Below are 17,667 nucleotides of genomic sequence, written 5' to 3'. Positions count from 1 at the left end.
GTGTAAGTGTAAATGCACATTCCCAGCAGTCCTGACCACAGGTAGTGACCACTTTGGAATCAACACAGATGGATGTGAAAGAGCATGAGTTGATGTTTGATTAAGTTTGTCTGACACATGAAACTCCTCTCACATCCTTCAGGGTTGTCTTTGCGGTGGCACTAACTCAGAGAGGAGCCACCAAAAGGAATGTATGCAGTAGCCACACAGCGAAGAACAGGAAGCCCTGGAGTCTGATATTTGTTTAGAAAAGAACTGACCTTTAAAGCGATAGCAATAACACACAGCCATGCAGTGATAACTGCAGCTGGAGTTATAGAGACTTCCACCATAAGTAATAATCACCTCTTCACTGAAGTGTGATATGCAGTTCATCAGTGAATATTACCCTGTCAAGTCATTTTTGTGTCCATAACCGCTATTCCTCTGTTACATTTACCAAATACCTTCACCATGAAATTCTGATTTCTAAAATTATTCTGCCAAAAGAGACAAATAATGTGGGGTGTGCAAGCTTAAAGGATAATTTTTTCTTTACCTGAAGATATGTACACAGGACATTTAATTGAAGTGATCGTTCTGTTCCTATTGTCAATCCCCAGCTGTGTTCAACCATAAACACTTTTGTACAGATCTATAAACACACTGCTGCTGAGCTGGTGTGAAACTTGCTGGTGAAAGGTCTGGGGGATTCGGGTTGAACCCCCAATACTGTAAACTTTCAGCTCCAGCCATGTGCTGTGCTGATTTGGTAATTCATTATAAAAAAAAAAAAATCTCCCTGCCAATGTATGCAAACAAGGGCTTCTGTGTGGCTATTATCGGATTATTTTAGTATATTTACTTTTTTTACCTTTCAAATTAAAGACATTATTTTATTTATCTATTTTTTTCCAAAGCAAATAAAATATTAATTCCACCTCAATTTGTGGTCTCCACTTTGGTTATTAAACTCTGATGGCACACATCCATGATACAAGCTTAGTATGAGTCTGTTATGGCTCGCGTACAGTATGCTGCCCTCATCCAGAACACACACACAAATGAAATACACATAAAAAATCATCAGTAAAAATAGGTTTTGCTTTATATAATATGTACAAAATACAATCATGTACTAAAATGTACACACTCATATCAATTATATCCATCAGTGTTTACATTCAGTAAAAACGGGTCACACTGGAAGTATCCATTCTGGAGAGAAAAAAGGATAGGGTATATGCCTACTTAGGCCCGGAAACGCTGGTGTAGCCCCATGTCCATCGGACAGAAATAGGTAAGTAAAGTCACTCAGAAATTCTTTGAGAATTGAGATCGCCCCATGCAAATCATGGCGACCGTTTTGATCATTGGGGTTGTGAGAGCTGGAGTCGTCAATGAACAGGAACAACAAAGGTCTGACAACCAGTGTGAGACTTGGGAGCTTATCTTGCAGTTGGAAGAAAAATATGCCAAAGAAAGTTACACAAGCAAAATGCATATCTACAATAATAGATTACCTTATTAGCTTGGATTATTATTCTGCACAAGTTAATCTTCTTTACGTTATGTTGGTTTTTAAAAACATCCAAATATGTTGATTTCACGTCTCTGAACAGAAGAAAAACTCAAAACGGTAGAAAACTATCTACCTCGAGGTAAATAATGATTCTATCTAAACAGACTCAATCAAGAACTTAACATTACAAAACAATCTGAAATGAAATACAAGTGAGTAAAAAAAGTGTTTTCTAGTTGAAAAGTCAAACAGAACCATTTTCTGCATTATGGCACCAATCACAAGTCAATGAACAACTAAAAACAAGTCAGAGGACTCAACATTTAGTTTCCCCGCCAAATGCCTATATAGTTCTCAAAATGATTTGTAGGCAGATTGCATTTGTTGTTAAACTTGTATGTACAAAGAAAGACTCCCTTCAACATAATTACCAATATTACTCTCATCATATTTTCGATCACATAATAAAGACAATCAAAATCTTGTCACAATATCCCCACATCAAAATGTGTTCGACTTTCTCTCAGATGCCACCTTAACCCATTGAGTTTGTGTCCTGATCAGACGAACAACTGCAACACATATATGTCAACACATATGAAATGGAAGAAGTACATCAATAAATAAAAGCGACATATTGTGTATAATACTTGAAATGCACCACTGATCCACTTCATGGATGAACACAGACTGGGTGGTTTTCAGCACTCCACACAGGCTCTTCCAGGTCTGGTTTAAGATCTTCATTTACTACAGCTCGTTGCTGTTGGAAACAAGCCTGTCTCATCCTCTCGCCCTGGGTCTCTCCTCTTCTCTCACGCTCCTTCTCCAGCGGTTGCCTCAGGTCGGAAGCGTTACAACTGCGGTGGGTTTGTTAGTGTAGAAAGGGAGGCAGAGTTCCAGGTCGATGAGGCCCAACAGGGGAGCGCCACCGGGCCCAGCTTGAAGGACTGTGCCTGGGCCACTGTGGCTGGCCTGGTCGGGGAGATCTTGATGGAGTCAGGCCGTACTTCACCCCGCCTTTGGCCAAATGTACATGTGTGACACAGATGGCGTGAGAGAGGAAGAGCAAAAAAAACGTGTCCAATTTGGTGGCTAAGTGTTAGCAACGGACGGACGGATGCTTGAGTGGATGGATGAGTGGCTGGTGCTTGATTATAGTGTGGGAGCATAGTCTCCGGCTTTCCTGCCTGCTTCTGCGCGCATCTCTAGATGAACTTGGAAGAGTCACGTTTGCTTATGAGGACCTCCAGCAGCCTAAGTTTGGCTTTGATGTGCTTGTATTCGTTGTACTCCACTGCCAGGGGCGAGCGGTCTTCCTTCTGCACGTTTCTATGGGAACACGTGGAGGGATGGAGGGAGACACAACATACAGACATTAGGAAATGGCTGACAACCAGTAATTAAGTGCCAGACTGGCAGAGTAATGAAGTGTTGCAACAGGGAGTGCTCTCAAGAGTCGAGAAATGTAAATAAAATTTCAATCTGTGTATGGCCATTTTCAAAAGAAAAAGCAAGACAATCTGTCCTTACCTTCCATTTTGTCTGAAGAACTGATCCTCAAATTCTCGGAGGTTCTTACGGATTCTTTTCTTCTCCTCGCGGGCTTCTTGCAGGTGCTCCACCAGTTCTGGCCTGTGTGGGTAGGAGGAGCACCTGGTGACCTCAGGGTATTCAACTCCACTGCCTTTTAGATCTGAACCAACCGTGTAAACCTCAACTACCAAATGGTGCCCTCCTGGTGTGTAACTTACATGGTGGCTGCGTGCAGATTGGAAAGCCTCATGTCTGTGCTGTTCCTGGAAGGCGAAAGCTCATCCACGGGCGAGATGAAGGTGTCTCCCCCCTCATCTAGCTGGTCCAGGAAGCCTAGCATGTTCAGCTCGGGCTTCACCGTCACTGTGAACTGGGTTTTGCACTCTGCGTCATCCTCAGAGCCATCCTCCTCCTCCTGCATAGGAAGAATGAGAGAAATGGAGCAATGAAGTGCCTGGTGTTTGGGGAAAGTTCTGACTAACGGCAGGGTTATAGGCAAGGCAGCTTGCTCTCACTGCAGAATCAGGCATTGTGTTAGTCACCGTGGTTCACGCAGAGAAAAACGAATCCAAAACCCAAACATATCAACAGAAAAATGCTCTGAAGGAAAAGCCAGCTATTTCTTAGCCAGCTTTTGATTGGGGACTGCTTTCTTCTTGGAGACGTTAGCAATCACAGCCACTTGCTTTGCTTACGGAGGGGGGGAAAGGGTTGTTAGGGAAGTTTGCGCAACTCTGGAACATGTGTAGTATCCATTTGATGTGATTTGATGACTTGTCCTTGGGGTAAATTCACACACCACACACGAGCAAAAGCCTACTGCTCCTGATTTGATCTGAGAAGTCACACAATCAGTCAATCAAGGCCAACTAGTGATTGAACACACTGATTTGAACAGGCTGCAATCAAGTTTTCTTGGGGGATTTGGGAGGATGGGGGTCATGAGTGGGGTGGGAGGGTAACAGGGGAGGCGTGATTCAAGCTTTCAAGCTGCGGTGGCTCTTCACCTTGATGTCATCGAAGAACAGCGCTGGTACGCCCTCAATAATGGGCTGTAGCAGAGGACATCTGCGCTTGCTGGAAGGGGAGCCCTGTTGTAGATGTCAATTAACACTACAATTAACGCTACGTTGACAGTTCACTTACGGCAGTAATAGGCGTACACAATTAATATGCGGGCGAGAATACAATTATTGATACACGGCCCGTTTAGCTACCCGCATCACCATTCGTTTTCTCTTGGTGTAGCCAGCCTGCACACTCCAAATATAATGCGTGCGCCACATTGAGAACATGCGCAGAGGTACACATGTTTACCATGATTTTAGTGCTTATGCACCGTCGACACATGAGGCCAAAGGACTCACTCTAGTACAGTGTTATCTGAGCAGACACGTGGGAACCAGGAACATTACTTCACATTATAAACACCTAAGTGCCGTGTCTGCGTCAGCACCTGGTAGTGCTGTTAAGACCAAGTGCAGACATATCAGGCTTTAAACCCTTCAGCGGTTGTTCAAAACTGACAGGGTGATGTCACTCCACTACAATGTAGGCTGACTTGTTCTTTGACAGAGAACAGGGCATTAGTTCCACTACTGTTAGTGGCACAAACTCCACTGTGCACAATCTGCTCTCTGGGGTGCAAGTCAGTGTTCCAATTTATATAATAGGGATTTAGGTATTATATAATGGATAGATATTTAGTGTAAAGCTTACAGATTATATAATAACACGCCTGATATTATAATACAAACATGTTAGTATTGTCTGTAGATCTGAAGAAAATGAGACTGGACAAATATTGATATGCTACGAGTTATGAACTGTTCATCTTAGGTGAAATCCATGTCAAATCCCTTTACAGGATGAAAATGTGACCTCTTTTTAAAATGCTCTCTCTTAGGCCACACTCTCTCCATCTCTGTGTGGTTGTGTGTTGTCCAACGATTCCTGCTGAGATTTGACCCTTTCATGTCATGCCTGAGCCAGCTTAAACCCAGGGTTTAGCATCTCTTCAAAGGACCCTCCGTGTAATGGGGCCAAGACTGTAGCTAATGCTAACATTAGCACTGAGGCTAAACACCTTGGCTGAAACGACTTCTAGCTCTGAGGCTAATGAAGACCTGCTAGCATGGTGGCTAACAATGACTGAAAAACATATTTCAGCTCTGCTAACAATATGAGGTCATTCATGTTTCGTATCAATGCAGTGCAGTGAACTGGTGACGACCTCCTGCACTGTTACCATATTTGCCCCGGCTACATTAATATTTCAAACAATGACTCGGCTGGTGCTTTGGAAAAAAGGGTGTGGGAGGGGAGAAGGTTTATACTCACAATGACAGGAATGGTGGATGCTCTGCATAAGATCTGCTTGACAAGGCGGTATCTGTCATACAGGGGCTTCATGATCTGCCTCTCACTCTTTGTGACCTTGAATTAAAGAGAGAGAGAGATAGACAGAGAGCATACTTCATTAAATTACAGCTGTCTTGATGGATCTTCTGTAGCCTACCTCTCATTCTAAAATACTGCAAGATGACAGCCTGACCTAGATTCCCTCCAGCCAGTCCAAAAGGCATCTCTGTCGTGAACTACCCCCTTGTACATTATGTCCCCAAGAGACCGATTGAGGTCAGTGAAAGGGCCGACGTCCTTCAGCTCATCTTTTTCATGAGGTTCAGAGCAACCGTGGAACTGCATTTGGCTTGGTAATAGCAATTATTTCAATTAGAATCAATGCCATATACGACTTTGTGTTTCAAGCTCCATTAGAATTTGCTATTGATGCTGGGTGCTGGGATGTTTTCTAGTCCACTATATTGCCTGTTTACAGCTATAATTACCGCTATTTCAGATTTTGATAAACACTTGAGACAATGATAATGACTGGATGATTTCAATACTCATGCAAACTGGGCATCATGAGAAGTAAATATTGCAGCTATATAAAGAGCTGTGTGAAAGCCTAAGGACAGAATTGGGGCCACTGGCTGAAGCGCACAGCTGGGAGAGTGGGTGTGGAATGCCAAACAGACACTATCCCTCACCCTCTCAGCCAACCTGCTCCATGGGATTACTCACCCCTCTAACACTAAACTGGGTCAGGAGAAGAGGCTGAGTATAACGCACTTGTTGAAAAAGTGAGTGCAGCAAATGACAGAGGACCACTACACAGATATATCACGTGTAAGGCAAACACAAATACAGACACACACACACACACACACACACACACACACACATATGAACCTACCGGTCTCCCATGGATGCTCTCGTAGTACAGCAGGGCTTTCTGGAGGGCAACCTTCTCCGCAGCAATTTGTTCACGAGTCATGTCCTGTATGGCCACACAGAAACACGGTTGCTTTGTTTACCATTGTGCACCTAATTCACGATCAGTCTCCTCAGTCCTTCCAAAGATAAACGTTATGACTGATGGAAAAGGAGCGAGTAGGACTCCCCAGGGGAAAGGTGATAGTTTGGAGGCTAAGTGCTGTGGCCCGTACCTTGACATCCTCTGGGCGGCCCACCTCCAGCCGTTTCTCCTGCAGCTTGGCCATCACGGTCTCCAGGGTGGTCTCCACGGGTGGCTTGGGGGCCTTGGCCTCAGCTGGCTTCTTCTCCAGCTGGGAGCCGAAGCTCTTGGGCAGGGTGTTGCTCCGCTGACGTGGGAGAGGGGTCAGGTCCTCCTCAGACCTCAGCAGCTTGTGCTCTGAGAGACCAAGAAGAGGAAACAATAAACAAAACCCATTTTCACACGGTCACGGAGTCGGGGGAGGAAAAAAAAAATTGTTTTGGATTGGAAAAGTTGGATTTAGTCCCTGGCGGTGCGACTTCCTCTAATGCACCCCACCCCCCCCCCAAAAAAGATTTGTTTTGAATGAATGGAGCATTAGACTGATAACAATGACGTCTCATAGAGTTGTGTTGATTTGTTGGTTGAACAAATGTCATGAGAGTTGGATTAATGTGGTTTACGACATGCTAATCACACTAATAATGGTAATCGTTTCCTCTTTCCTCTTTTTACCTTTCAGGTCTTTGCCCAGCTTGGCTAGTTCATTCATCCACTTCAGGACCTCAGGGTTGCCAGCTTTATCGCCGTGAGAGGGCTGTGCAGGAGAACAACATGGAAAACAATACTCTTTATCTTGGTCACATTATAGTGTATCAAATGAGTGGCAGCAATTTTGTAATCTGATCAGAGCAAAGTATTTTGTCGTACTCACCCTATATTTGCGTTCCTCTTCAAACTTCTCATCAAACTTGCGAATCTTCCTTCTCAGGCTGTGAATCTTTTTCGAAAGCTGAGCTGAGGTGAGCTCTTCACGGTCATCATCGCACGAGCCAAGAGATGAACTTCTCCGCCGACTGTAAGGGGGGAAAAAAAAGAAAGATAGATAAATAAGAGTTATGAATTTCAATCTCCTGGTACTCATGGAAAATGTTCAGATTCAGTTCCAAAGTTCACACACAAAACTCCCAAAATTCCAGCATCCAGCATGTCCATTCTGTACTCCTCCCCACTCACCTGGCAAAGGAATGTGCGTTGGGAGGCGAGGGAGGCACCTCTGTGTCGTCCAGGTACTGCTGGCAGTGGCCGTAGGCGTAGAAGCGTGGTGAGACCATGGGGTCGCTGTCCTCCTCCAAGAGCTGTCGGATAAGTCTGCCCCCAGCGTGGGGCGAAAGGCGAGCCTCCTCGCGGTCCATGCTCTCCCTCTGCCAGGAGGAGTACGCTGGCACTGGGTCTGCACACACAAACACAAACACACACACACATTATACCTCGTGCTAAGTTTAAAAAGCACTACTGAATTCGGCATCTAGGTCACTTTCAGGCTGAGCAAACAGAAACCACACAGCAGGAAACAAGGCACAGTTTTACAACAATGCTACATGCGTAAACTGCTATCGTGTTAAGCCACACAAATGCAGGATGTAAGTGGCTCAAATGTCTTCCGCTGAGCTGGAGTTCCACTCTTAACGATGCTTCGCCCATCATCACGCATGACAGAGCAGCACTTAGATGAGCAAGGCGAGTATAGCGTGGCAGAGGGTCGCAGGCAGACACGCTAGGCCAATGCGTGGACTGTGGAACTTGGCATGACAGTGCGCTCGGTCAAAGCAAACATCTTTATCAGTGCCTGGCCGAGGAGAGAGAGCTGGCCAACCGTATCACAAGGCTACCAAGAGAAGCCGAGCAAACACTATCTGCTGCTGGAGGAGCCAACCACTCCACATGTACAGGTTTATCTGTGTGTGTGTGTGTGTGTGTGTGTGTGTGTGTGTGTGTGTGTATGTGTGTGTGTGTGTGTGTGTGTGTGTGTGTGTGTGTGTGTGTGTGTGTGTGTGTGTATAGGCATATCTATTACTAAGTGTGAGGTGCTGCTACTGTTATAGTGACTGTTACTGTTAGACTGTTCCCTAACCTACAAACTCCTCCAATGTCCTTCCCGCCACACTGGTCACAAGACCCTTCAACAAGGCCACCGCTTTGGGTTTTACGAGTCGAGTAAATTTCCACAGGCTGTGACAGATGTTACTCTGGCCAAAGGCAACTCTGGGCCAAAGACGATGATTACGACTGCCAGTGAAAATAACCACACCAGATGCCTGCAGTGATCCAGCTGCTGTAAATAACCTGACAGAGGGGGCATTTTGATTGCATCCACCACTGGATGATGGGGGAGGCAGGACTGTAAGGAGCAGAGGTCTTAGATGGGTCGGTCTATACAAAGACGATTATCTAAGAGTGAGGGACAATCGTACACAGCTGTTCAGCTGTTCATTTGATGTGCTCTGTGTTTACTGCTTTGTTCTTTATTACCTCGTGTATAGCTGGGCTGAGTCACAAGCATGAAGGCAATAGGACGGACCAACTGGAAGACAGTCAGGGTTAAATGGTATGGGGGAGGACACGTGGGGGTAACTGGAGCTTGGCACAGTTCCTATGACAACGCTGTTCTGTGCTGTTGTGGAGTTGTTGTTTATAGTTCCATTCTTCTGGCACTGAATGGTGCTCTGCAGCATGTAGTTCTCGCCCAAGCCAAGAGATGAGAAACCAGCAGTCAGAGGACACAGCCACGTGGAGGACAAAGCCACCGCTCCGCACACGGCCGACATGTAATGCACATGCTTGGCTCCCCGCAGGCAGAGGGTGTGTTTTGGTTGGATGTAGTATATGCACGGGGAGAGTGGAAGTACAGCGGCCATGGCCGAGGCTTCCGAGAGCTACCAGGGCTGTTATCACGGGGCATGTCTAGGCATGTCTGGGCAGAGGAGGCGACTACCAAACTGCTCAATCGACATGCAAAGCATTAAAGTCTTCCTAATGGATACTGACTCCACAATGGAGTCCAAGTGTGTCGGCTTTGAAATACCATCTTAGCAGGGATGCCGGGCCTTTTTTAATGAAGGCCAGTCTGTTATTCCGTAGCAACGCCCCATAAAGGGCCCATAATTCTGTCCCGTCTTTGGAAAGTTAAAAGGTTGCAAGTATATTTAATTTGGATCTGGAACGTGACAGATCGCCATGCTTTATGATGTTGCCGTGCAGAATTAAATGTCATGGGCAGGGGAGGGGAGGGGGGGGGGGGGGGGCAGAGGCATTCAAGCGATCTGAAGAAGGTAACGGCCCTCTGGAACAGCCACTTACCCTCGTAGTAACACTGCTGGAAGAAGTTTTTGAAATCAAGGAAAGGGGCGCTAAAGAACGGCGAATCTAGCAGAGGTGGAGAGAGAAGAAGAGAAGAACAGAGAGGGGGAAAAACAGCGTGAGCATCTATGTGGAGGGAACAAAAAGAGAAGAAGCAGCAGAAGAAGAAGAGAGAAGAGGACAGAGAGAAGAGGACAGGAAAGAGACTGAGAGAGGTGGCAGGAGCGGAGAAAGGAAAACAGAGGTAGAATAGAGTCCATCTGTGTGACAGAGACATGGGTGCTTGTCTGCCTGGCAGCAGGGAGGACAGTTGGGCAGTGCGCTGGCATGGACACCTGTCGCTGCTCTTGACAAACAGGGTTGGCAGCACCACCACTGGGCCAAAGGTCCCTCACCTAAACGCTTCACACACACACACACACACACACACAAACTCACACTCGTGCCGCTCTCCCTAGACTTTGTCTACATCTATTTAAGTACTCTCATAACTAGAATCTGGGAAGGGGCAATGGTCCACATATAGAAGCCTGTTTTGCTGTATTGCTGTCCTAAACAATGTCTTAAGGACATAGCATCTCAAGAGGGCACATCAAGAGAGTACACAGAGGGCTGTGACTGCCAGGAGACCACCTACTGCCTAGCCAAATCCAGAGTGGAGGATTTTTGTGACTGTGCAAAGAGTATCTCTCAAAACTGTCAAATACCACAGGGGACTATCAAAGGCAACCATTGCCAAAGGCCAAGACCACAGCGAGACAGTTACACCCATCAAGACACCAGCAGGGAAAATAAGCCAAGAGCTAAAGAGTATTGACAGATATTCTTAGGGGCTTGATTTTAGAATTAGGACTAGTATTGATTTTACTGGGAGGGTAGAGAGGCACCTTTAGAGACAATCCTTGCATTGGTCTATGGGGACATGTGAAAGCTCTCTTCTCCTTCCAATCAACTCTTAATTTGAGAGAACTGAAACTACATACACACACGAGCAAGGAAATGCACTCCCAGTTCCCAGATGAGTTGCTAGGGAGATCTCTCCATGTGGCATAGTGGAAAGCATTTTGTCCTTATTTAATTAAGAAGACTTCATCTATGTCTGCCAAAGGGCAGTGGTGTAAAGTGCTGTGCCGCTGTGACCACTAGAGGGAGTTAGTCTCTGGTGTGGCATGGGATGCCAGGGTTTTATGGGCTTTGCCAGAGGCAACAGACAGCACTTGGTGCCAGCTGAGTGCTGAGCCTGTGATGGGTGCTCTTCAGCGTTCCAAGAGCATTATAGAGGGTGTGTGTATGTGAGGACTGGTGATAATAGAGATTGCCACACCTGCGCTGCCAAACGACAGGCATACCTACCCCCATCTTGTACAAAGTAATACACAAACACACAAGACACACTATGTTTTGGCTAGATTCACGTTACCAAGGTCGCCAACATGTTTATGCAAGGCTGCAGATCTGCAGATGCCCAGGGACAAAGACAATGCAGAGCGCGGAAGACAGAGGATTTAACCCCCTCCAGGTCAGATGTTTTCCATTCCTAAAGCTAAATGAGCAAAACAACCCAGCACACATTCAAACTGCAATCCTCCTCCTGTATTTCACCATACTGCTCTCTACACACAAAATAGCTAGAAGGGCACTCGGAGAGCGCAGATCTCCGCCAAGGCCAATATCACAATGATTCATGTGGATTTAACGGGTAATTTAAACCTCAATTTAACGGGTTCTTCCTTGGCCCATGCTACACTCGTCCATCAAGTTTCATGAAAATCGGGCTGGGTTTTTGAGTAGTCCTGCTGACAAACAAACCTATAGCACCGAAAACTTAACCTCCTTGGCGGTGGTAACAGTCAGCCAATGTGCGAACTCTCTACTGCCCTCTGGTTAAATGTGCACTGATCACAGGCAATGAATAACCACAACAAGGGCTGGGTTTCAAGCCAGAGGCAGGGAAGAAATGTTTTATCCAACCAATATCCAACCAATATTGCATCCTGTCCCAGCAAACATTAATCTGAAAAGTCCTTCATGGAAATGTATTACTGGTGAGACATGAGACATGGGTGGATTTCTGATTACATTTCTTATATTTAATAGAATAAAATCAAACTAAAGTATGAATTTGGCAGAATTCATATTTAAGCGCAGATCAAAATAACACTTCATCAGTAAAGACGCTGATTGTACAGCTGACCAGTTTACTACGGGAAAAAATAAGTACTTGAAACCCAGTAAAAGTGAAGAGACAACGAGGATGTTTTTAAAAAGCAGCCCAAGCCACTCCTTGCCACTTGTTGACCATTCACACCTTAGATATCTCTGAGTAATCATTAGCCCCACAACACAACATCTTTGCACGGAAGCTCCCTGCAGTAGCAACAGCTGAGTAATCAAAAATATTTCTAGCTGACAAAAAAACAAAAACAATAACAACAACAAAAAAACAGGAAAAACATTGGCTGTGAAATCCAGATTTTCCTGTTATTCCAGCATTTGGGAGTGAGGCTCTCAAAAACATAAGCCTTGTTCTGACACAGCCCATGTAAAAAAAACAAGCCTTGTTGAAAATAAGCATGCATCTGGTCTTCAATTCCTTACATGGGGCAACAACTCAAGTCGATGCAGCAGCCTAGCAGCTGCCACCCATGTGCTACACACCCAGACCACAGAGAAGGGGAAGAGGCAGGGAGGACGAACGCAGCAATGAAAGAGAAAGAGAGAGCAGAGAGGGAGAGGGAGAGAGAGAGAGAGACTCACCTCCCCAGTTGTTGTCCTCCGTGAGGGAGGATAGGTCCAGACGAGGCACGTCTGCACAGCCCTCTCCCGGATCCGAGCCACTGAGAGTCTCCTGGATCTTCATGGCAGGCGTCTGCCGTTTGTTTCACGCAGTCGAGAGAAAAAAAGGGGAATGAGGGATAATGAGAAATTAGAGGAGAGTGGGGGCTGCGTGCTCCTTAAGTTCTCCCATGCAGTGTCTGTGCCCGCCTGGCTCCACCTCCAGCAGCCTGTCACAGAGAGAAGGGGTGGGGCCAGCAGGGACAAACCCCAAACCCCTGCTGCTTGATTGGCTGAGGCTACTGGCCAAAAACAAGCCCCCCCCCCCCCCCCCCCCTCACCCCCCTCTCACCCCCCTCTCACCCCCCTCTCACCCCCCATCTGCTGTGTGTGTGTGTGCATGCCTGTGTGTGTGAGTGTGTGTGTGTGTGTGTGTGTGTGTGTGTGTGTGTGTGTGTGTGTGTGTGTGTGTGTGTGTGTACATGACAGTACATTGGCATATGCCATGTTTTTCTTCCTTCTTCTCTCTCTCTCTCTCTCTCTCTCTTTTGAAACTTGCCTACTCTCACCGCTTCACTGCACCTTCAGAGTTGTTTGTCTCACTAGTGCAAGGGAGGAGGGAGGAGGGAGGAGGGAGGGGGAAAGGGAGGAGGCAGGGGCAGAGCAGGCAGCAAGGCTGAGCACGCAAAGCCCACAGGCAGGATTGCCTGGAAGTCCTGCTCACTGACATGATCAAGTCTCTCATACCTCTCTCTAGCTAGCCTGCTCTTTCTCTCACAAACACTGTTTACCAATCTATCCATCTGCTCTGCACAGCTATTTTAGAAAATATGCTACATTCACTGGTCAATCACCAGTACTGTGTTTTTCATGTCTTCCTTCCTGAACATTCTGACTTATGCCCCCCCCCCCCTCTTTCTATCTCTCTCTCTGTATTCCTTCTCTCTCTGTGTTCCTTCTCTCTCATTCTCTCTCTCTCTCTCTCTCTCTCTCTCTCTCTCTCTCTCTGACCATGCAGGCAGGGCGTGCTCACAGCCAGGACCCTGAGTTAAGCCCTGACCATGCTGGCTCACACTTCCGGCCGTGGTGCATGGGTCTTGGAGGGGGGGGGGGGGGGCTATTTTTGGATCAGATCAGATCAGACCGGAGCATTACCTGCTGGAAGCAAGTCACAAGCCACTCTTAAACCAGACCTAACCTCACCCCGGCCACCCCCAGCTACCCCACCGGTCGGGATCCATGACAACAAACTCCAATTACAGCATGTTACTAGCTCTTCAAACCACTGTGACCATCACTGCTATTTTTATCACTACTGTACACCAAAAGCTATCTGAGACCCAGATAGCCAATGGATGTAACCCATTTGGCATATGCCAGTAGGCAAGGATCTGGGTATTGCCTTGCCTATGAGTAACAGCCATCTTTGGCACAGACGACTGCTTGAACAGTGAGACTAATCTTCATTCATCTTCATTAGTTTAATGTGATCCACTGCGCCTCAAGTCGAACCATGCGTCCTCGCCTACTATGTCTGTGCTACGGCAGCTTCGTGCAAGGAGTGACAAACATCACAAACGCCGCCACGGAGATGGAAATACAAGCTGCCCACTCCAGCTGTCAGCCGCCATAGAGTCCTCATGTGGATCGTAGTAGTTTGAAGGACAGTTATGCCCCACAACATCTGCTCTGGCCCACACACACTGTAGCAGTGGAAATTTCCTCTCTCTCTCTAAATAGTGACTGTTTACTGTGACTGTTTACTTGGACATGCTGTTTGGCTCCGAAAAATAAATAAAAACATACTGTACACTAGGAGTTCACCGGCCGTTTCCTTAAAAACTCAAGGCAGTGGTCGGGGGGGTATCATGCTAGGTGTCTTGTATCAAATAAAAGACTATGCAAAATGCAGTGAAACCTGGTCACCATTAGTAAGCCAAGCATTAATACATTAAATGAATCATATTTGCTTGTGTCTATTTTTAACAACATTAATTTTTGTGGCCGCATTAGTGTAGAAGCCTAGTCCATTACTGAACATGACAGACTCGATGTTAAAGCTGTCCTCGAGGAATCCGTCCACAACTGACAATTGTTGCATGTTTACTTTGTCACAACAACAGTTGGGAAAGAAGATTTGCCATGGTCTGTTTTATCAAAGAACTTCAAAATATGTATTCACCCTTATCTGCTGTTCCATCCTTCCTCTTGTTTACCAAGGGCTCTAACTGGGAAAGTGAGTGCATGCAAGAGCTAGTGTAAATCTCAGGAGGGGTAATAAAGTGGTGTAGGCCATCATTTGTACACTGAAACTTTGAACCAAAATCAAAAGTATACTTCATCAAATGGTAGGAGTGTAATCAACCATGATGTCATTAACACAACCACACATTTGTATTAGACAAAAACAAACTCAAAGCAAATTGCTCATTGACAACCTAATGAATGAACCATTAGCACTTATCCAGGGAGAACAATGGAGACCATTTGACTTCAGTGAGCTTCTGAGGTGAAACTCACGTGATGCGTGTCCCAGAAACTTGGTACAGCTATACAAACACACAACAATAACAGACCCATTTCACCAATCTTGTACTCAATCCTAGGCACAGGTTAAGATGGCCGTGATGCAATCACAGTGGCAATTGCCCCACAATGACAACACATTAATCAGTTGATTGAAATGGTATGAACTAGGGTGAAAACAGGTGAGTAACGACCGTAGGTGTTGTGTATGACTGGGAAGGAGGGTGACTCAGGGCCATTTAGCAAATCATTTATCATCATGGTATTAGGTCAGCTATGCTACTGAAGAGTGTGACATTCAAAACTGGCATAGAGCCCACTTAAAAGTTACATGGCAGCCATTATTCATTTAAGGCTCTTACATTATTTTGAAAAGGACAGAGCAAACCTTGAAGAAGCTGCCTTGGTGTACTAATTGAAGAAGCTGCCTTGGTGTACTAATTGAAGAAGCTGCCTTGGTGTACTAATTGAAGAAGCTGCCTTGGTGTACTAATTGAAGAAGCTGCCTTGGTGTACTAATTGAAGAAGCTGCCTTGGTGTACTAATTGAAGAAGCTGCCTTGGTGTACTAATTGAAGAAGCTGCCTTGGTGTACTAATTGAAGAAGCTGCCTTGGTGTACTAATTAAAGAAGCTGCCTTGGTGTACTAATTGAAGAAGCTGCCTTGGTGTGCTAATTAAAGAAGCTGCCTTGGTGTGCTAATTGCTTGACCATTTGTGCAATGACTACCGACACACAAAGACCAATAAGTGTCTTGTGTGACTCAGCTAAGGGGTTCCAATAAAAGTCCCTCAGCTGTGGTGTGATGGCGGGCACTGCTTGAGTTTGTCCATTTCTGCTCCAATTACATAATCTCTACTGGTTATGCATGGGAGGTCTGGCCCAGCACTGCTGAATTACGACCTCAAACACACACACATACACAAACACACACGGGATTGAAAGGGATGAGACTTTGCCTGATGTGCCTGATGCACAGAAATGTAGCAACTGTCGCCCCATCTGTCCACTTTGTGCTGAGTATAAGGTGAAGGTGACAGATGTTGTTCACACATTTGATTTTTTTCTAATTGAATTGTATTTGAACTCTGGTAAAAACTTAAATATATCTCAAACCTTTACAGTTTAAATCAATAAGATACGACCAGACACTCGTGAACAGTGACATTATCAGTCTAAAATATGTGCATACTGCAATTGTATCAAGGAAGCTAAACCAAACCATCCATAAACACAAAGTATCGGCATCGCTTTGATTACAGTGTCCTTCATAAATAACTCACTCAATATAACAGCTCTGTTTAATCTATAGTGGCTTTATTCACTTTTGTAATGATTAAAGGTTAAAGCCCTGAATTGTTCCCCAGTGTTGGGTGGACTTAGAGAGGTGGGTGTTGAAGTGAGTAATCTCTTAATCCCCTGCTGCCTGCTCTAGATGTGAGGCAGCATGTCTGAAGTGACAGAGGAGCAGCGTATGTATGGCATAGTACGGGACAGCGTGTTCTAGCCACTGGAGCATGTGATCTGGATCCGTGTGTGTGTGTGTGTGTGTCAGCATGTTTATGCTGAGTGCTCACTTACTATGTAAAAAAAAGACCCAAACACTCTAGGACACAAATGATAAACAAGTGTCTTGTAAATACAGCCATTAAGCCAGTCCAGTATTGTGATAAAAACATAATACAGCACTCTTGTGAAACAATTGTATAACCAAATCCAAGGATATAATTACGCCTGTTTGTGAATATGATGCCTGTTTTATTTAACAAAGTATTTTCTAGGCCTTACTAGCACTAGTCTTTCAACGGACAGTTATGCTCATTAATGGACACTGATTACTGAAATGTGCGGTAGGAGTGAACTGCACAGGAGGACTGACGAGCCGAATTGGAGCAGACAGGATGAAGATGGTGGATTTAAGGTTCAGATGGGATCACTAGGTTGGTGCTAAAAAACCATAGTGAGAGCTTGTTGGCATGCCAAGTGCACCAAGCTTGCCATGCTGCAACAGATGGCTCGGCAGCACCAGCCTGAGTCAGTGGCGAAGGGGAAGGAGTGCAACCTCCACCCCAACCATCTGTGGATCGTGTGCCGGAGATTCCTCTCTGGTGCAAAACACAGTGTCACAGTATACACATACAGGGACACAGAGAAATGAGCGCACCATTTAGACACAAGCACACGCATACACACACACACACACACGCACATACACGCGGGATCACACTCACACTCACATGCACACACAAACATGATAGCTGGAACGCAGACTGTGAGTCTGGACAGGCACACGTCCACCATTCTGGCTCCGCAGGACCAGGATGTTCACATTGAAAACAATGGATCGGTTGGAGGCAATTGAGTAAAATCTTGTTTTTGGAGCGCCGCGCCCTTCAAACAGGGAATCTGTGTCAGAGGTGAACACCTCGGCCAAGAGACGAATTAGAGGCCGCTGACCGCCTGCTCACAGCCGGTCTGGTGTGTGGGTTACTGCTGTTTTACACTCAGCGTTGGAGCCTGGGAAGGGCATCTGTTGTGCAAGCTACTGCTATCTCCAGTGATCGCATGAAACATGACTAATGCTGGTGGTACTGGGGGACTAGTTTCTCTTTTCCTTTAGCTAGGCAAAACTATGCTTGTGGTAAATGCTTTCTTTTGGAACTCCTTTT

General features: G+C 45.8%; 1 protein-coding gene across 5 annotated transcripts in view; it reads right to left on the bottom strand.

The window, feature by feature from the left end:
- Positions 1-1,065: 1,065 nt before the first annotated feature.
- The window catches only part of fam13a (family with sequence similarity 13 member A), a 63,875-nt gene continuing 47,273 nt past the window's right edge, over positions 1,066-17,667 (bottom strand). For 2 of the 5 annotated variants that reach the window (XM_031559304.2, XM_031559305.2), the window contains 12 exons: positions 12,456-12,567; positions 9,699-9,764; positions 7,575-7,791; positions 7,273-7,414; positions 7,074-7,155; positions 6,550-6,755; positions 6,297-6,380; positions 5,378-5,473; positions 4,045-4,128; positions 3,256-3,452; positions 3,035-3,136; positions 1,066-2,833 (listed from right to left, as the gene is read on the bottom strand). In XM_031559304.2, coding sequence (XP_031415164.1) covers positions 2,710-2,833; positions 3,035-3,136; positions 3,256-3,452; positions 4,045-4,128; positions 5,378-5,473; positions 6,297-6,380; positions 6,550-6,755; positions 7,074-7,155; positions 7,273-7,414; positions 7,575-7,791; positions 9,699-9,764; positions 12,456-12,567 — 1,512 coding nt within the window. In that variant the 3' untranslated portion in view covers positions 1,066-2,709. The remainder of the gene's footprint in view (positions 2,834-3,034; positions 3,137-3,255; positions 3,453-4,044; positions 4,129-5,377; positions 5,474-6,296; positions 6,381-6,549; positions 6,756-7,073; positions 7,156-7,272; positions 7,415-7,574; positions 7,792-9,698; positions 9,765-12,455; positions 12,568-17,667) is intronic. The other 3 variants (XM_031559307.2, XM_031559306.2, XM_031559308.2) reach the window with 3 other exon arrangements.

This window comes from Clupea harengus, chromosome 22 (assembly GCF_900700415.2).
Source record: "Clupea harengus chromosome 22, Ch_v2.0.2, whole genome shotgun sequence".
NCBI lineage: Eukaryota > Metazoa > Chordata > Actinopteri > Clupeiformes > Clupeidae > Clupea > Clupea harengus.
This window is presented reverse-complemented; position numbering and strand designations above follow the sequence as displayed.